Genomic DNA, 17500 nt, shown 5'->3' with positions numbered 1-17500 from the left:
TTTCTCCTTCCTCTCCTCTCTCTCTCCTCTCTTCCTTCCCTCCTTCCTCCTCTATCCCTCCTTTCCTTCCCTCTCCTTCTCTCTCTCTTCCCTCCACGCCCTCCTCCTCCCCATCTCCTCATTCCACCCCCATTACCATCAAGATAACGCCCATTAACCATAATATTAATCACCGAAACACCATAAACCAGGCCACGATGGCTCCGCCCCCTTGTCACAGAAAGCAGGGCTACTCGCTATCAAACGCCAATAACAACATCTGCAAAGAACATTAACTCGAGTGTCTGGCGCAACAGACATTTGTAGGGAGCGCTCTTAAAACAGGCTTCTAGAATTACTCTTATTGTTGTCACTACAGCATTATCCTTACAGTTGTTGTTGTTGCTGTTATTGCTATAGTGATTGTTCTCGTTATTGATACTGTTATCATTACTGCTATCATTATTATTATCATTTTCGGTATCTTCATCGTTATCATTATCATCACTGTCAGGAATTATCGTCATTATAATCACTATCGTTATTATTATTCCTCCTCCTCACCTACTTGCTTCTAATTGGCAGCCATTACTGCACTAATTGCCTACAATGACATTTATAAAAAAAAAAAATCACACCAAGTAAAAATAATACTGTCTATAACAAGATCAAATATTGTCAGTGTGATAAAAGGGACACAAAAAGAATGGAAAAGGCATCGAAGGGACGGCAAAAGGACATTGAAGGCATAGTGAGACATAAAAGAGACATCAAGGAAGGAAGAAAAGACATCAAAGAGGCATAAAAGGGACGTCAAAGGGACACGGAGAAAAGCTAAAAGGACACAGATAAAGCAAAGACGTCCAAGAGGCATAGAAAAGCCAGAAGGGACACGTCAAAGACGCAGAAAAGGCATATAAGGGTCATAGAAGGGCCACATACAGACGCCACAGGGACATAGAAGGTACATATAAAGACGTCAAAAGGACATAGAACGGACAAATAGGGATCTCAAAGGAACATAGGTGGGACACATAAAGACCCGAAAGGGACACAGAAGGGACACATAAAGACCCCAGAGGGACACAAGGACGCCAGAGGGACCTCCAACGGACGCCCTGCCACACGTCGACTGCGATCTGGAGCATCCATCTCGGCGCGGAGTCAATCGGGAGACGCCGAGAGAACTGTCAAGGCAGACCTGGCGATTCCGCTCTCCTCTTCTTCTCCTTGCTGTGTTGTTGTTGTTGGATCTCTCTCTCTGTCTTTGTGGCTCTGTCTTTGTCTCTGTCTGTCCTTTCTCCGTCTCACTTGCTCATTATCTCTGTCTATCTCTTTTTCACTGTGTGTGTGTGTGTGTGTGTGTGTGTGTGTGTGTGTGTGTGTGTGTGTGTGTGTGTGTGTGTGTGTGTGTGTGTGTGTGTGTGTGTGTGTGTGTGTGTGTGCGTCCATGCTACTCCCCTCTCTCGATTGCCCTAATACTCCTTCTCCATCTTTCTCTTCCTCTTTTTTTTGCAGCCATTTTCCACTACCCCTCTTTCCTCTCATTTTCCCTCCTCCTCCCTCCTTTTCCCTTTCCCCCCTCTCTCTCTTTCCCCCTCCTTCCTTCCTTCCCCCTCTTTCCTCCTTCCCTTTCTCCCTCCCTCCCTCCCACCCTGTATTTCCCCTCCTCCCGCCTGTCCTCCTTCCCTTCCCTGTTTCCCTCCCTCCTTTCCTTCCCTCCCTTCCCCTCTCCGTCCCTCTCAACCCCGTCCTCCCTCCCTCCTTTCCCTCCCTCCCTCTCGTCCTCCTTCCGTCCCTCCCTCCTGCCACCTCCCTCCCAGTCTAACGATCGATGTCTGCGTTCTTTGAGAGCACAGTTATCTCCCCGTCATCAATCTGAGCACCGGTGCCGCATCCATCACGCTGCAAAGACACATGACACACTACAATACACCATGACTCACATCATTTGGAGAGAGAGAACACCATATCCCAGACGTGTGCATTATAAAATGGCATACTGTTTATCTTAGCGCACCATGAACACTGCTTTACCTCAACGCTCTATAAACACACCATAAAGCACGTCGTTAATAAAGAGATCACCATATCCCAGAAAACAACGCATTATATAATCGTACATATTTATGTACCTTTGCGCACTATGAACACGCGCTGCACTATAACTAAAATCTATTTTAAACCAGCCAACTATAATTGAACACTGTTTCACCCCAACACACTATGGACGTTGATTGTTTTACTACAATAACTAAATCCTAAGATAACTCACACCCAGAGTGAGCGCACCATACCCCTGAACACAGGCGTTATATAATCGGACCTTACCTTCCCTCATCGCCGTTCTACCATAACGCACTATAACCCGCTCCTTCCAGCACGGCGCATCATAACTCACTATACGGTATGGTGTGTCATGGCAACGTACATCCGCCATTCAGATCAAAGCGCAGGATACTCGGCGAGGCTTTGATCTGACCAACATTACTATATTACAACATACATCTATTATTAGAAGTTTTTTTCCGGTCATCAAAGGCCATCCCCCTTTCAACACACACAGACATTCAGAGACAGACACAGACATACACACATACACTCGCACATACAAACAAACACACAAACGCGCAGAGAAAACACACACACACACACACAAACAAACACACACACACACACACAACACATATATATATAGGAAATGACCCATTCAAACAAGAAAATGATAATGAGGAAGTAAATTCAGCAATAAAACAGAAAAACAGATTTGAAAAAGAACTGAAGCAAACCCCCACGACCCGATAGAAAACAACGACTTCCGAGTTGAAATTCTAGTTGGGGACTGGATACCCCCCTCCCCCTCCCTCGCCACGACCCTTACTCATTGAACACCCTTCTCCCCTCCCCGTTAAACCCCTTCCGGTCACCCTCACTCTCCCTCACCCCTCTGCCCCATCCTAGACCTAATATGAAGGAAGGATAGATAGAATGGGTGAGGGAAGGAGAGGGAGGAGGAGGAAATAAGGGAGAGAGAGGAGAGGAGGTAAGACGGGGGGGGAGTGAAAGAGGGAGGGGGAGAGGAGGAGGGAAGGAGGGGGAGAGGAGGTAAGACGGGGGAGTGAGTGAATGAGGGAGGGGGAGAGGAGGGAGGGAGGGAGGGAGAGAGGAGGGAGGGAGGGGGAGAGGAGGGAAGGAGGGAGGGAGGGGGAGAGGAGGAGGGAAGGAGGGAGGGAGGGGGAAGTGGAGGGGAAGTGTGGAGGGAGAGAGAGATAGAGAGAGAGAATTACAAAGAATTACTCCAATTGAAGCCATGCTATTAATTAATCCCGTGTCACATGTCGTGTTAGTGTCCAAGGTTACATTTCCCCATTATAAATAGCTAGACAAGTATGCACGAGTGAACACACGCGCTTATAAACAAAAAAACGCCCAAACATACATTTATTTCTATATCTACACACATATACATACATACATACATACATACATACACACACCAACACAAGCACAAACACACACACACACACACACACACACACACACACACACACACACACACACAAACCCCAAACACCCCCATTACCCCCCACCCTTCCTCTCCCCCATCCCCCAGCAACTCCAAATTATCTTCTCCCTCCTCCTCCCCCCCCCGCCCACCCCCGCCCCATTTTCTTCAAGACACCATCTTCCCCCATGAAAGACCCTAACCCCCGCCCCCCTCGTGGAAGGGCACCGAAGCGAACCCGAGGCCGCAGAACCAGTTCACTCGGCTGGAAGAAAGTTATTTCTCCTCAAAACAAAAACTCTGGGAACGAGGGGAGAGAGGGAGAGAGAGAGCATGATTGGGGGAGAGGGAGGGAGGGAGAGGGAGGGGAGGGAGAGGAGAGAGGGAGGGGGAGGGGAGGGGGAGGGGGAGGGAGAGGAGAGAGAGGAGAGGAGAGAGAGGAGAGAGAGAGAGAGAGAGAGAGAGAGAGAGAGAGAGAGAGAGAGAGAGAGAGAGAGAGAGAGAGAGAGAGAGAGAGAGAGAGAGAGAGAGAAGAGAGAGAGAGAGAGAGAGAGAGGAGAGAGAGAGAGACAGAAAGGTAGATGCCTTGCCGGTACGATTTAGGCTTAAACGCCGCGCCTATTGTAATTTCGGCCAACACCGAGATCCAGAGCTCTCTCTCTGCTCTCTCTCTCTCTCTCTCTCTCTCTCTCTCTCTCTCTCTCTCTCTCTCTCTCTCTCTCTCTCTCGACTTACTAATCCCCATGAACGAAGAACGAGCGCCTTTCTCCACCGAGGAGCTGCACCAGCATCTCCGGCCATGCAACCAACGCCACCGAAAACTCCTCCCCGAACGAGGCGCGTTTCGGGGGCGATTCCGAAATAATCTCGATGAATAAACCAGGCCCTTCTGGCCCCGGCGACTTGCTGACCTTATCGCCACTTCCGGCACGCGATTCACGTGATGTGCCGCGACCTTTCCGATGTGGAGGCCGAGGAAACATTCATTCACTCAAAACACACACACACACACACACACACACACACACACACACACACACACACACACACACACACACACACACCACACACACAGGCACACACACGAACTCAAACACACACACACAATAACAACACATACACACACACACACACACACACACACACAGCACAAAACACACACAAACACAAGCGAGGTGCACCACGTACGCAGCCCATCACTAGGAGGGGGGGGGGCGGTCGGGCAGAGGGCGTCATGCACCATCAGCATCACGGGGGTAGAGGAAAGTCATGAAAAGCTGGCGAGGAGATAAGAAGGTGGGAAAGAAGTGGGAGGAGAGGGAGGGAGAGGAGAGGAGAGGAGAAGAGAGAGAGAGGAGAGAGAGAGGAGAAGGAGAGAAGAGAGAGAGGAAGAGCAGAGAGAGAGAGAGAAGAAGAGAGAGAGAAAAGAGAGGAGAAGAGAGAGAGAGAGAGAGAGGAGAAGAGAGAGAGAGAGAGAGAGAGAGAGAGAGAGAGAAGTAAAATAGATATTCGTGACTGGCATTCAACGCGCGAGCAAATCTTTTCTCTTCTTCTCGGAAAACTCAACAGAAATCGTGGAATTAATGATATTTTTCAACGTGTTATGAATGTCCATAAAAATATTTGCATCAACAAAAACCTGCAGTAAAATATTTTTAAAAAATAATAATAATACGATCATCGCCATTAAGCGGAAAAGATATATTAGTAAAAATTAAAAGAATAATTATAATGATAACAGTCGCGATGGTCATCAAAAATACTAACAATCAAAAATAAGAAGTATCAGCTGCTGAAACACTACAATCTGTGCAATATTGATAATAGTAATAGCAAAACTAAAATGGAAAAAATACATTAATAATAACAAAATAATATCCATTATCAAAAATCATATCACTGGTAACGAAAGTAACAACAGTAAGAAAAATAACTAAAATTATATCTCTATAAACAATAACCATATAATGATAGATGATGATGATGATGATGATGATGATGATGATGATGATGATGATGATGATGATGATGATGATGATGATGATGATGATGATGATGATGATGATGATGATGATGATGATGATGATGATGATGATGATGATGATGATGATGATATAACAACAACACTGCAATAACAACAACGATACCAATACCAACATCTGGCGGAAACAAATCAACCGAAAACAATAAAAATGCCAAAAAACACACGAACCCAAATTAGCGCGAGACGATTTTCTTGCGCAAAAACAGGAATAGTGTGACGCATGTATGACGCAAGAGTGACGTAAGAGTGACGTCACCGCCTATCATTATGCAGGTGTTCTAAGAAGTAATCTTTCTCGTGCATTTTCCCTGCCACGACACTGCAAGGGACAGAAGAAGATGGAGAGGAAAAGGAGAACGAAGGAACGAGGAAGAGGAGGAAAGAATGAAAGAGGAAAGAAAGATGAGAGGCGGATAAAAAGAGGAAGAGGAGGAAAGAATGAAAGAGGAAAAAGAGATGAGAGGCGAATAAAAGGAGGAAAAAAATGGGAATAGAAGAAATAGGAGAAAGAAGGAGAACGAGAGAGGGAGGGAGAGGGAGAAAGGAAAGAGGGAAAGATTGAAAAGGAGAAAAAGTATAAAAAATAACAAGAAGGAAATGGACAATGAAGAGAGAGAGGGAAAAGGGAAAAGTGAAGAAAAGGGAAGTAGTGGGAAACGGAAGATATGACCAGAAAGGGAAAGGAACAGAAGAAGAAAAGGAAAAGAGGAGAGAGTGAAGGGATAATGAAGAGGAGAAAAATACAGAAAAGGAGAAGAAAAGTGATAAGGAGAAAACGAAAAGGGGCAGGAGGGGAGAAAAAGGAAGAAGGAAGAATGAGAACAGAGAAAAGAGGAGAGAAATAAACAGGAAGATAAATGAAAAAAGAAAACCAAAACGAGGTCAAGACGAACAGAGAAAGGCAAATGGAAATAATGCAAAAAAAAAGGAAATGAGAAACAGACGATAAAAGAGAATGAAAAAAAAGAAAGGCTAAAAAAAATGCAGAAGAAACCACATAAAGGGAAAACACGACAACAAAGCAAGTCAAAAGCAAAGGAGAAGAGAGAGAAAAAGGACAAAAAGACGAAAGGGAAAGTAAACAGAAGAACAACAAAGAGAAAACAAGTAAACAAGAGGACGAAAGAAGACAAAGGCGGCGCCCGAAGGAGGAAACAAGTGACTGAAGAACGAAGGAGAAGAAAAGACTCAAAGAGAACCACAACAAAGGAGGCCACAGGGGGATAGAGAAGGAGAAGGGAGAGGGAGAAGAAGGGAGAGGGAGGGGAGAGAGAGAAGGAGAAGGAGAAGGAGAGAGAGGAGAGGGAGGGAGGGAGGGAGGGAGGGAGGGGAGGGAGAGGGAGAGAAGAGGAGAAAGAAAAGAGGAGAAATAGAGAAGAGAAGAGAGAGAGAGGAGAGAGAGAGAGAGAGAGAGAGAGAGACGAGAGAGAGAGAGGAGAGAGGAGAGAGAGAGAGAGAAGAAAGGTGGGAGGGAGATAGAGAGAAGGAGAGAGAGAGGGAGAGAGAGGAGAGAGGGGAGAGATGAGAGAGAGAGAGAGAGAGAGAGAGAGAGAGAGAGAGAGAGAGAGAGGAGGGGGGATAAAATGTATGGCGTTATCCCAGTGCGCTGTCACACATGTAAATGACGTGTGACATTACCCCACTTGCTGCCGCCAGGCCTGGCAGAGACGTCTAGGCAGGAGCGTCGTGTCATGCCCGCGAGAGCGAGCGGTCTGTGTGAGCTTGAGGTGTTGACCGAGACAATGGCGAAGGCAGAGTGACTTCGGCCCTGAGTTTTTGATGTGATCACAGGTCGTTTTTGTACAGTATGGAATTTTAACTAAACATAAGAAAATGGAAAACATTAGTCTTTAGTGGGAGTGTTAGTGCAGACTGTTTTTATGGCAGCGGTAGGGTCCTGTAGTCACATGTATGGACGGGGACACTGGATATGTCCGTGCAATTAAATTGTGAACATATGATAATCACAGTATCATCAATAATAATGATTACAAACATAGTGATTCAAAATGAGGATTTTCTAACATACATTTCGAGTATAATCAAGATACAGGATTACATGTAGCTATAAAATGATCGGCGCTAAGGGTTGGAATCGCTTGCTGGGAGGCACTTCGTCAATGTCGCTCGTTCTGGCGCAGGTCAATGTTGGCACAGGCGATAACCAGTAGAGTGCTGGGTACCGTGGGAAGTCGAGGCTGAGTAGAAGGGAGAGGTCATTAAAAGAGAGAGAGAGAGAGAGAGAGAGAGAGAGAGAGAGAGAGAGAGAGAGAGAGAGAGAGAGAGAGAGAGAGAGAGAGAGAGAGAGAGAGAGAGACAGAGAGAGAGGGAGGGAGGTAAATGGAGAGGGAGAGAGGGAAAGGAGAAGGGAAAGAGGGACAGAGAGAAGATGAAGTGAAGAGAGAAAAACGGAAGAAAAGGAAAAGAAAAGATAAAGCAAAGAGAAAGAGAAATGAAGAGAAGAGGTAAGAGAGAAGGACGAGCAAAAGACGCAGAAGGGGATAACGAAGAGAAAGCAAAAAGAAAGAGAAGAGAAACGAAGAGAAGAGCGAAAGAGAGGAAGGGAGAGAGCAAAGAAGGGCGAGCAAAAGACGTAGAAGGAGATAACGCAGAGAAGACAGTCATTATGATAATGGCCCGAGAGTGCCACCTGATAATGACGGTGCGAGCGGCGATAACCACAAGCGCTGTTGGCACCCTTTGGCACCCTCGGCGCCCTGATGGCGACCCGCTCGAGGGGGGCGAAGGCGTTTCAAAATGCCATACGAACGACAAAAAAAGTAAATAAATAAATAAGAACAGAACAACAATAAACACAAATAAATGAAATACAATAATAAATAAAAATATAATAAACAAATAAATAATAAATACAAATTAATATATATTAAACAAATACAGCAAAGAAAGAAATAAAAGTAAGAATTGGAGACATCAAAACACAGAAAACAAAACAAGGTAAAAAAAAAAAGGATAAAATAAGGAGAGAAAGAGAGAGACAGGCGAAGATTTTTAAAAAATCATAATTTCTTGTGGTAAACCAATAGAGAACTAGTAATAATGGACGATAACAGAACAAGCAGGGAGAGAGACGAAAATAGAAAGAGAGAACAAACAAGAACATAAAAAACAAAACCAGTAAACAAGCAAACACTAATGCCACGAAAACCCTCACGAAATGGCGACAGAAGCTGAACGTCAAGACGAAGGCAAATAACAAGAATATGTCCACCTGTCCATGTAAATATCCAGAGACTGCTTGGTCGACGCAGATTCTGAATAAAAAAGAAGGAGAAAGAGAAGAAGAAGAAGAAGAAGAAGAAAAGGAAGAGAAAAAAATTGTTTCAGGAAAGTGTTACGATAAAACATATGAATTGCAATACCAACATTTGGTAATGAATTAATGCTTGTGATTGAAATAATAATAATAATAATAATAATAATAATAATAATAATAATAATAACAATAATAACAATAATAATAACAATAATAATAATAAATAAGTAATATTAAAATGATAAAGATAACAAAAACAACAATAATAATATCCATAATGGTGATGGTGCAGCTGAAGATGAAGATGAAAACGAAGATGGCGAGGATGATGCTGTTGCAACTGTAGCTAATGCTGCTGCTGATGATTTTAATGACGAATGCAAATCCAACGACAGGAAGCACTGAGAACGTCACTATACCTCGGGCAGATAGTTTCTTGGTGTTGATAATTTTGGCAGCAAACTCTAGTCCTGTTGCCTTTTGAACGCATCGGCGCACAACTGAGAAGGCTCCCTCTGCAATGAAACAAAGAAAACAGATGATTAATAAACATGTATATTACCAGACTGTATTTGTGTGTCGTTGGTCGCCGGTGATATTTATAATTAATACATGTATGGAATATATATATATATATATATATATATATATATATATATATATATATATATATTATATATATATTATATATATATATATAATATATAGTATATATATATATATATATATATATATATATATATATATATATATATATATATATATATATAATAATATATATATATATATATATATATATATTTATATATATATAATTTCCCCCCTTTTTAAGTGAATAATACAACACTGTCTTACAAAATGAAAGTTTTCGCTTGTCTGAATGCTCTTCACATGAAAAGGTATTACATACAAGAGCAAAAGTTACTACACCCCACAACATAATTCCCCGGAGTGGAGTGAACAAACTACCCTAAAACTCCACAGACAAACGTTCAAGTGGCAACGTTCAACTTCAACTCAAAGGTCAACCACTACGCCTTGCACCTGCAAGGAAATCAACCCGAAGACCATGCCAGGAGACCCACTCTCAAAGCACACTCTCAAACACAGACATCACCTCTGCCAAGGCTGCTCTTACGTTGCATGACATCTCGGGTCACGCTCCAGGTCATGCAAGGTCGAACTGCACGACCATAACAAAAGATTAGTCACATGCTACGCCACCCGTCAACGTTTTCCTTTACCTTTCTTATCTTTTACCTTCCTTTCGTGTCGATGTTTATACTTTTCACATCAAAACGTTAGGCAAACGTTACTTCAAAGCAAACGAAAGCGGATCCTCGTCCCGTGTCATTAGCCACACCAGCAGCAACAAAGGCGCCGAGAACCACAGGGTCATTAGAGCAGAAAATAGAAAAGGAAGAAGAGGAGAGAAAAAATATATATATACAAAACACAACAAAAAAACACCTAAAAAAACTCATAACCACAAAAAAGCACAAAAAACGAAGACAAAAGTCGCGAAGCCCCATGGCGAGGGGCGGGAGTATACCTGATGGAACAGCGCCTCATCCACCTACGAACCAGAGCCCAAAATCCTTCCTCCTGCAACCCCCCTCCTGCGGCCCTGAAAGACAGGCGAGAGAGGCTCAGGCGCGGGTCACGGGCGCGGGCACTCGGGGCCGGGTCAGGGGTCACGTGCAAGCTCAGCTGACCTTGCTTTTTTACGATTTACCGTTTGTGTTCGGGAGGGGAGAGACGAGGAATAGATAAGTAGGGGGAGGAGGCGAGGGAAAGAGGAGGGGAAGGAGTGGGAGGATGGAAGAAGAAGGGAGGGAGTGGGAAGAAGAGGAAGAAGGAGAGCGAAAAAGAGGATGGGAAGGAGAGAGGAAGACAAGGGGACGAGGACAGAAGGGAGAAAGGGAGGGGCTGGAAGGGAGGGGAAATTGGAACGAGGGAGCAACGGGCAAAGTGGAACGGATAAATTATGCTGTGGGCGAGCAGGTAAATCTGAATGAGTATCATGGCTTTTACGTACACTAAAACATAACAAACTACAAGACACTGCATCGAATCTATTGCACCAAGAGACACAAAATACATTACTCATTTAAGATAATATAATTAAAATCGAGACTGCAACATAATCAATAAAAATATATATAAATAATAAAAAACTAAAAAGATTCAAAACTACTGCTTAAACACTGACATCCCGGTAGAAACTACTCAAATGCAAACACAAATCAGTACAAAATTCCATATACCATCGTCAATAAAAAAATGAAACACACACACACACACACACACACACACACACACACACACACACACACACACACACACACACACACACACATATATATATATATATATATATATATATATATATATATATATATATATATATATATATATATATAGACAGATAGACAGATAGATAGATAGATAGATATACACATGATTGTGCGTGCGTGTTTTGATCATCACCTTAAAGAGAAACCAGTCATTACCGTTTCCCCAGACAATGTTAAACATGGTTACCAATATCCGTAGAGTTGTCTCCCTTAGTCTAGAATCACAAGATGGTGCAGCACTTCCGAGGTAGGCTTTGACAAACTAAAATTAAAAACTACAAAAAAATGATATAATGATCACAATCAAGTAAATAAAACAAAACAACAAATCCATCAGTATTGAATATTAATACATTCAAATCAACCTGTCAAGTCTTAATGCTCTTTTGGATTATCAATTCTCTTATCAGCGTCGAGCAAATATACGACCATCAATAACACGTGAAGTCCAAGAAAAAAATATATCCTTACAATAACGGTAAAAATATAAAATAACAATAATAGTGACACACATAATTGTCATGATGAAATGGTGGTACAGATCATAATTACAACAACAATAATAACAGCACAGTTGCGAATACTATGTCACTAAGAGCAATAACAGTTATTAAGACCGCGTGTTGTACGTCATGTCACATTCCACACTTTGTCCCAAGTGTCAATATTTACCCACCTATTGTTAAGGACGAGCTATTGTTCCCCTAAAAACAAAAAGAAGAAAAAGGAATACAAAAAAACTAAACGAAGAAAAAAGAATACAAAAAAACAAACAAAGAAAAAAAAACAAAACCGTCCATCGTGATCCTTTCCCAAAAACAAATTGCAATAATGACAACCCACTTATTCCCTCCAATCATGCAGCATTACCATCAACAACCATTAGCATTACCAGGCAGCTCTCGGTCCCGGCGGACTTTGATCATTCAGAAGCTATAGAGAGAGAGAAAAATAGAATGAAAAAAAAATCACTAAAAAAAAGAGAGAGAAAAAAAAAACGAATAAAAGATACTAGAATCACACGATCATTCTCTCTCGGTGGTGGCGGACTTTGATGATCCAAAATGAATTATAAAGAGAGAGAAACAAGAAAAATAAAGAGAAAAATGCCTAAAAGCCGAAAAAAACATAAAGAAGCACACAACCGTGCTATGACCGGACTTTTTGGCTCGATCGGACTTTGATCATCCAAGAGCTCAGAGACAGAAAACAGAAAAAAAGTGAAAAAGACCTAAAAAAAAACAAAAAAAATAAAGAAATAATAATAAAAAAAGAATCACACAATTGTTCTATTATCGGATCGATGTGTCCTTCAACAAAGCCAACAATGGTGAGCTTCCCCATTAGTCTAATTTCCGCTTCATTAACAACTTCGGCCACTCAAGGGGGCGGTCTACCCGGTGGGGGCGGGGCGGGGAGGGGAGGGGAGGGGGGAGGGGAGAGGGAGGGAGAGGAGAGAGAAGAGTGGAGGGAGAGAGGGGAGTGGAGGGACAGAGGGACAGTGGAGGGAGAGGGGGAGAGGGGGCGAGGAGGGAAATAGGGAAGGGGAGGGGAGAGAGGGGAAGGGAGGGAGCTGAAGGAAGAAAGGTGGATGGATGGGAAAGAGGGGGGGAAGGGAATGGAAAGAGACACAGAAAAGAAGAGAAGATTAAATGTAAATGAGAGAAGTTGAAAGGAGAGACGAAAGGAGAAAAAAAGAAAGAGGAAAAAAGAGCAGAGAAAAGACAGAAACTACAACTACCCCCCCCCCCTAAAAAAGTCACCTAAACTAGAATTCGGACGAAGTCAAACAAGGGAAGTGGAAAGGAAGGGGAAAATGAGAAGGAGAGGAGGAGGGGAAAGGGAGAAGAGGGGGGGGTGAGGAGGGGAGAAGGAAAGGGAAGAGGAAGAGAGGAGAGGAGGAGGAAAAAGAGAGGAGAGGCGAAGGGGAAGAGGAATGGAAGAGAAGAGGAAGGGGAAAGAGGGAAAGGAGAGGAGGGAAGAGGAAAGGAAGAGAAAGGGAAGGAGAAGGGAAGGGAAAAGGAAGGGGTAGGAATGGAATAAGAGGAGGAGGGAAGAGGAAGGGGAAGGAGGGAAGGGGAGGGGAGGGGAGGTGGGGGCGAGGGGAATCGATTCAGCTTAGGAGCGACGGCGACGAAGGGATGAGGCGAAGGGTTCAGCGGAGACAGTAAAGGTGCGTGTTTACAGTGAAAGCTTCGACTCGGGACGATTGGATTCGTGGAAAGGGGAGGGGAGGGGGGCGATGGGGAGAGGGGAGAGCTGATTAGGAGGGGGAGAAGGGGAAGGGGGACGGGTGTTGATTGGGAGAGAGGGGAGGAAGGGGAGAAGGGATACAGAGGTGAGGGAGGATGAGAGAAAGAGAAACTAGAATGAGGGAGAGAAAGAGAGGAGGGAGGAGAGAGAGAGAGAGAGAGAGAGAGAGAGAGAGAGAGAGAGAGAGAGAGAGAAACAGAATAAGAAAAAGAAAAAAAGATCGTCAACGAGACTTTTTCAGCGTGTTTACATTCACCTCCATTTGCTTAAATTTCCCATTTCCAACCCCTTTTTCTCCCCGCCTTCCCCTGCGCGCTTCGCCGGCGTGAGGCCCTTCAAAACATCACCATCGGCATTCGCTCGCTATCAGAACTGCTGTTGCCAGGGGTCCGCGCTGTCAGGTGCAGCAGGGGAGGCAAGGCTTGACACTCCTCAACCCCCTTCTCTTTCCCCTCTTCCTCGCCTCCCCTTCTCTTCCCCTCTTCCTCTCTTCCCCTTCCACCTCCACTCCTACTCCGCTTCGTCTCCCTTCCACCTTTTCCTCTACGCTCCTTCTCGACTCATTCACCCTCCCCTCCCCCCTTTCCTCCACCTACACCCAGTCAACTGTAACCCCTTTTCTCCGCCTCTCTCCCCCTCCATCCTCCTTCCCTCTTCCTTCTCCCCCTCCTCATTTTCACCCCACCTGGTTCCCCTTCCCCTCCTCCCCTCCCCCCTTTCACCCCCCCCTCTCCCGTCCCACCACACGCCCTAAACCTGCGTCTCCCTCCATGCATAAACCATTATGCAAATGTGTGATAACAACCGAGTATGTCATTATCGCCGGCATAACAAGGCTTGGCATGGTGTGAGTGACAGTAACATGAGGGAGTTTCACCCCCTTCTGTCCCCCTCACCCCCCCTCTCCCTTCCTCCTTCACCCCTGCAATGACCAAGGACTGCAATGCTGACCCTCTCTCTCTCTCTCTCTCATTCTCTCTCTCTCTCTCTCTCTCTCTCTCTCTCTCTCTCTTTCTCTCTCTCTCTCTCTCTCTCTCTCTATTACTTCCTATCCCTCTCTATCCACCCTCCCTCTCCCTCCCCATTTTCCTCCTCCCCACTTTCTCACCTTTTCCTAACCTTCTTCTCTTCCTTCCTTCCCCCCTTTCCGCTCTCTCTTTGCCCCCCCCCCCCCAACGGCCCCAACTCCCCAAGCACCTCCCCGCTTACTTGGATCAAACGCGAAACATTTTATCTTCGGAGCCAGTCGCTAGCCCTCGAGGGGGAGCTCTCGCGACCCTCGACGCGTACTGGAGTGGGACGGAAGGAGGGAGGGAAAGGAGAGAGAGAGGAGAGAGAGGGAGGAGAGAGAGGAGGGAGGAGAGGGAGAGGGAGGAAAGGGAGGAGAGAGAGAAAGAGAGGAGAGGGAAAAGAGGAGAGGAGGGAGGGAGGGAGGGAAGGAGGGAGGGACGGAGGGACGGAAGGAGGGGGAGGGAGAGGAAGAGAAAGAGGAAGAGAGGGAGGGAGGAGGGGGATGAAAGAGAGAGAGAGAGGGAGAGGGAATGGGGAGAGGGGGGAGAGTAAGAAAGAAGTGAAGGAGGAAAGGAAGAAGAGGAAGAGAGGGGGGAAGGAGATGAGGGACTCTCCGCGGACCAACTTCCGGGTCCTGTGGAGGAAGACTGCAAGGACGAGGACGAGGTTGAGGACAAGGAGGAGCCGCAGGTCCTGCTTGGGGTCTTGGCTGGAAGGAGGAGGAGGGAGGGTGAGAGACAGGGCGACGAAGAGGAGGAGCAGGAAGAAGAACCGGAGCAGTAGAACCAGAAAAGGTGAAACATTGAAGGAGAAATAAGAGAAAAAAAGGGAAAAATAAGGAAGAAAGAGGGAGAGAAAAAAAGGAAGCAAACGAAGAGAAAGAAGAGAGAAAACGAAGCCAACACAGAGAGAAGATAAAGACGGAGAGGAGACGACGGGGACGAGAGGCGGCGAGTGAGGCGGCCGCCCCCCGAGCCCTGGAGTGTGTGCGCTTTGGAGACCTCGCGAGCACGGCGACCGAGGCTGCGATGAGATGCCCGGACCTCCGAAATGCTTGCCCTCGCGCCGTCGACTCCCGCCGACGCCCCTCGCTCGCCGTCTCGTGCAGGTAGGGCCAAGGGGGGGGCCTTCGCTGGCTGGCGGGCTGCGCTCTGGCTCTCCCTGCGCCGCTCCGCTCTCGGTTCTTTCGCTTCCGATCTTTGCCGCTTTATCTCTCTTCTTTCTTCTTTTCTCGTCTGTCTGCTGTTCTGTCGTCTGTCTATCGTCTGTCTGTCTGTTTCTTCTTCTTGTCTGTCTGTCTTGTCTGTTCTGTCTGTCTGTCTGTTCTGCCTGCTGTCTGCTGCTGTCGTCTGTCTGTCTGTCTGTCTGTGCTGCTCCTGTCGTGTATCTGTCTGTCTGTCTGTCTGTCTGTCTGTCTGTCTGTCTGTCTGTCTGTCTGTCTGTCTGCCTGTTTATCTATCCTTCGCTCTCTCTCTCTGTCCCCATTTTTGTTTTTTCTCTCCTCCTTCCCTCTCCCTTCTCTCCCTCCACCCCTCCCCCTCCCCCCGCCCCGCCCACTTCACTAAGAAACATGTCAATTTCCGACAGTCAACAGTCTTTCGTGCTCTCAGACCGGCTCGCGCAGGAAAGTGGATTTTGATCTCAGTCAAGCAAATGCCAGAAATCAAATTAAATGTCTCTCCTACATTCTTGATTGACCAGCCAATCGTGCGCAAGAAACGCATTTGTTTTTTCATCATTCTAATGACGAAATTATCTGGGATATGGAGACACACGCGCGCGCGTGCGCACACGGAAACGCATATGCATACATACATATACATAAATACACACACACACACACACACACACACACACACACACACACACATACACACCCTCGCTCTGTATTCCTTCCGAAAGCCGAAGACTTCCTCGCACACTAACTCACGAACAGTTTAGAGCAACAGTCAGGAATGGAAAACACATAGCAATCTAACTTTTTTAACTGTCAAATTTATATGCAGCACAACTTTTAAACAGATCTCGGCATGCTTTTAACTGTCAAATGCAGTCGGCTATATTGGCATGAATAATTACGTTTTTAAACAATCTGCGGCACTTTGGATTAACATGCATGTCTGTTTGATTACGGTGATGTGGTTAATTTTCTGTATGTGTGTGTGTGTGTGTGTGGATGTGTGTGTGTGTGTGTGTCCGTGTTGTGATTGTACGTGTGTGTGTGTGTGTATGTTGTGTGTATGTGTGTGTGTGTGTGTGTGTGTGTGTGTGGTGTGTGTGTGTGTGTGTGTGTGGTGTGTGTGGTGTGTCAGGCGTGCGTGCGTGCGTGCGTGTCTGTGTGTGGAGGGGATATTATTACGCAAGAGTGTTTGTCATTGAAGATTTAAAGACTGTTATTCGTGAATATTAAAATACTGTTGGATATTAAAACTTAAATGAATGTTGGTGGGTATTAAAACCTACATGAATGTTGTTAACTATTAACAACTACGGGAATATTGGTTGCTATCAGAATTATGAATTATAAGTTGAGAGATATTGGTGCTATTAATAACCATAAGAATACTGGCGGGTACTTGAAAATATAAGAATATTGGCAGCTATTAAAGACGACAAGAATGTTGATGGCCACTAGAAGTTTTAAGAATATTATTGGCTATATATATGAAAATTTCTGAAGATGTTTGATAATAGAAATGCCTTTCGAATACCCAATGCCGTAATGCAAATGAATAAACAAGAAATAATTTCATACTGACAATATTTGGCTTATGAACATATATTTACAACTCGCATTCCGTTCGGGTTTAACTAGAAAAAAAAACACTAAATCTCACCCCACCCAACCACACATACACAAACGCACGTACATATTTCATTGCCATATCAATCGTACGTCTATAGTAACAGTGAATTTCCTATAGTGCTCTATCTCTTCCTCCTTCCTCCCCTCCCCTCCCCTCTCTCTCTCTCTCTCTCTCTCTCTCTCTCTCTCTCTCTCTCTCTCTCTCTCTTCCTCCCTCCTCCCCCTCTCTCTCTCTTTCTCCCTTCCCCCCTATCCTTCTCCCTCTCCA

The 17500-nt window shown here is 45.1% G+C and overlaps 1 protein-coding gene across 1 annotated transcript in view; it reads right to left on the bottom strand.

Moving 5' to 3' along the window:
• The window catches only part of LOC119599173 (calcium/calmodulin-dependent protein kinase type II alpha chain-like), a gene marked incomplete at its 3' end in the record, with an annotated part of 144763 nt that overhangs the window by 124999 nt on the left and 2264 nt on the right, over positions 1-17500 (bottom strand). The window contains 3 exon segments of the mRNA XM_037948924.1: positions 9225-9320; positions 11319-11424; positions 16993-17057. Coding sequence (XP_037804852.1) covers positions 9225-9320; positions 11319-11424; positions 16993-17057 — 267 coding nt within the window.

The sequence above is a fragment of the Penaeus monodon genome, chromosome 42, assembly GCF_015228065.2.
Source record: "Penaeus monodon isolate SGIC_2016 chromosome 42, NSTDA_Pmon_1, whole genome shotgun sequence".
NCBI classification, from domain to species: Eukaryota; Metazoa; Arthropoda; class Malacostraca; order Decapoda; family Penaeidae; genus Penaeus; species Penaeus monodon.
This window is presented reverse-complemented; position numbering and strand designations above follow the sequence as displayed.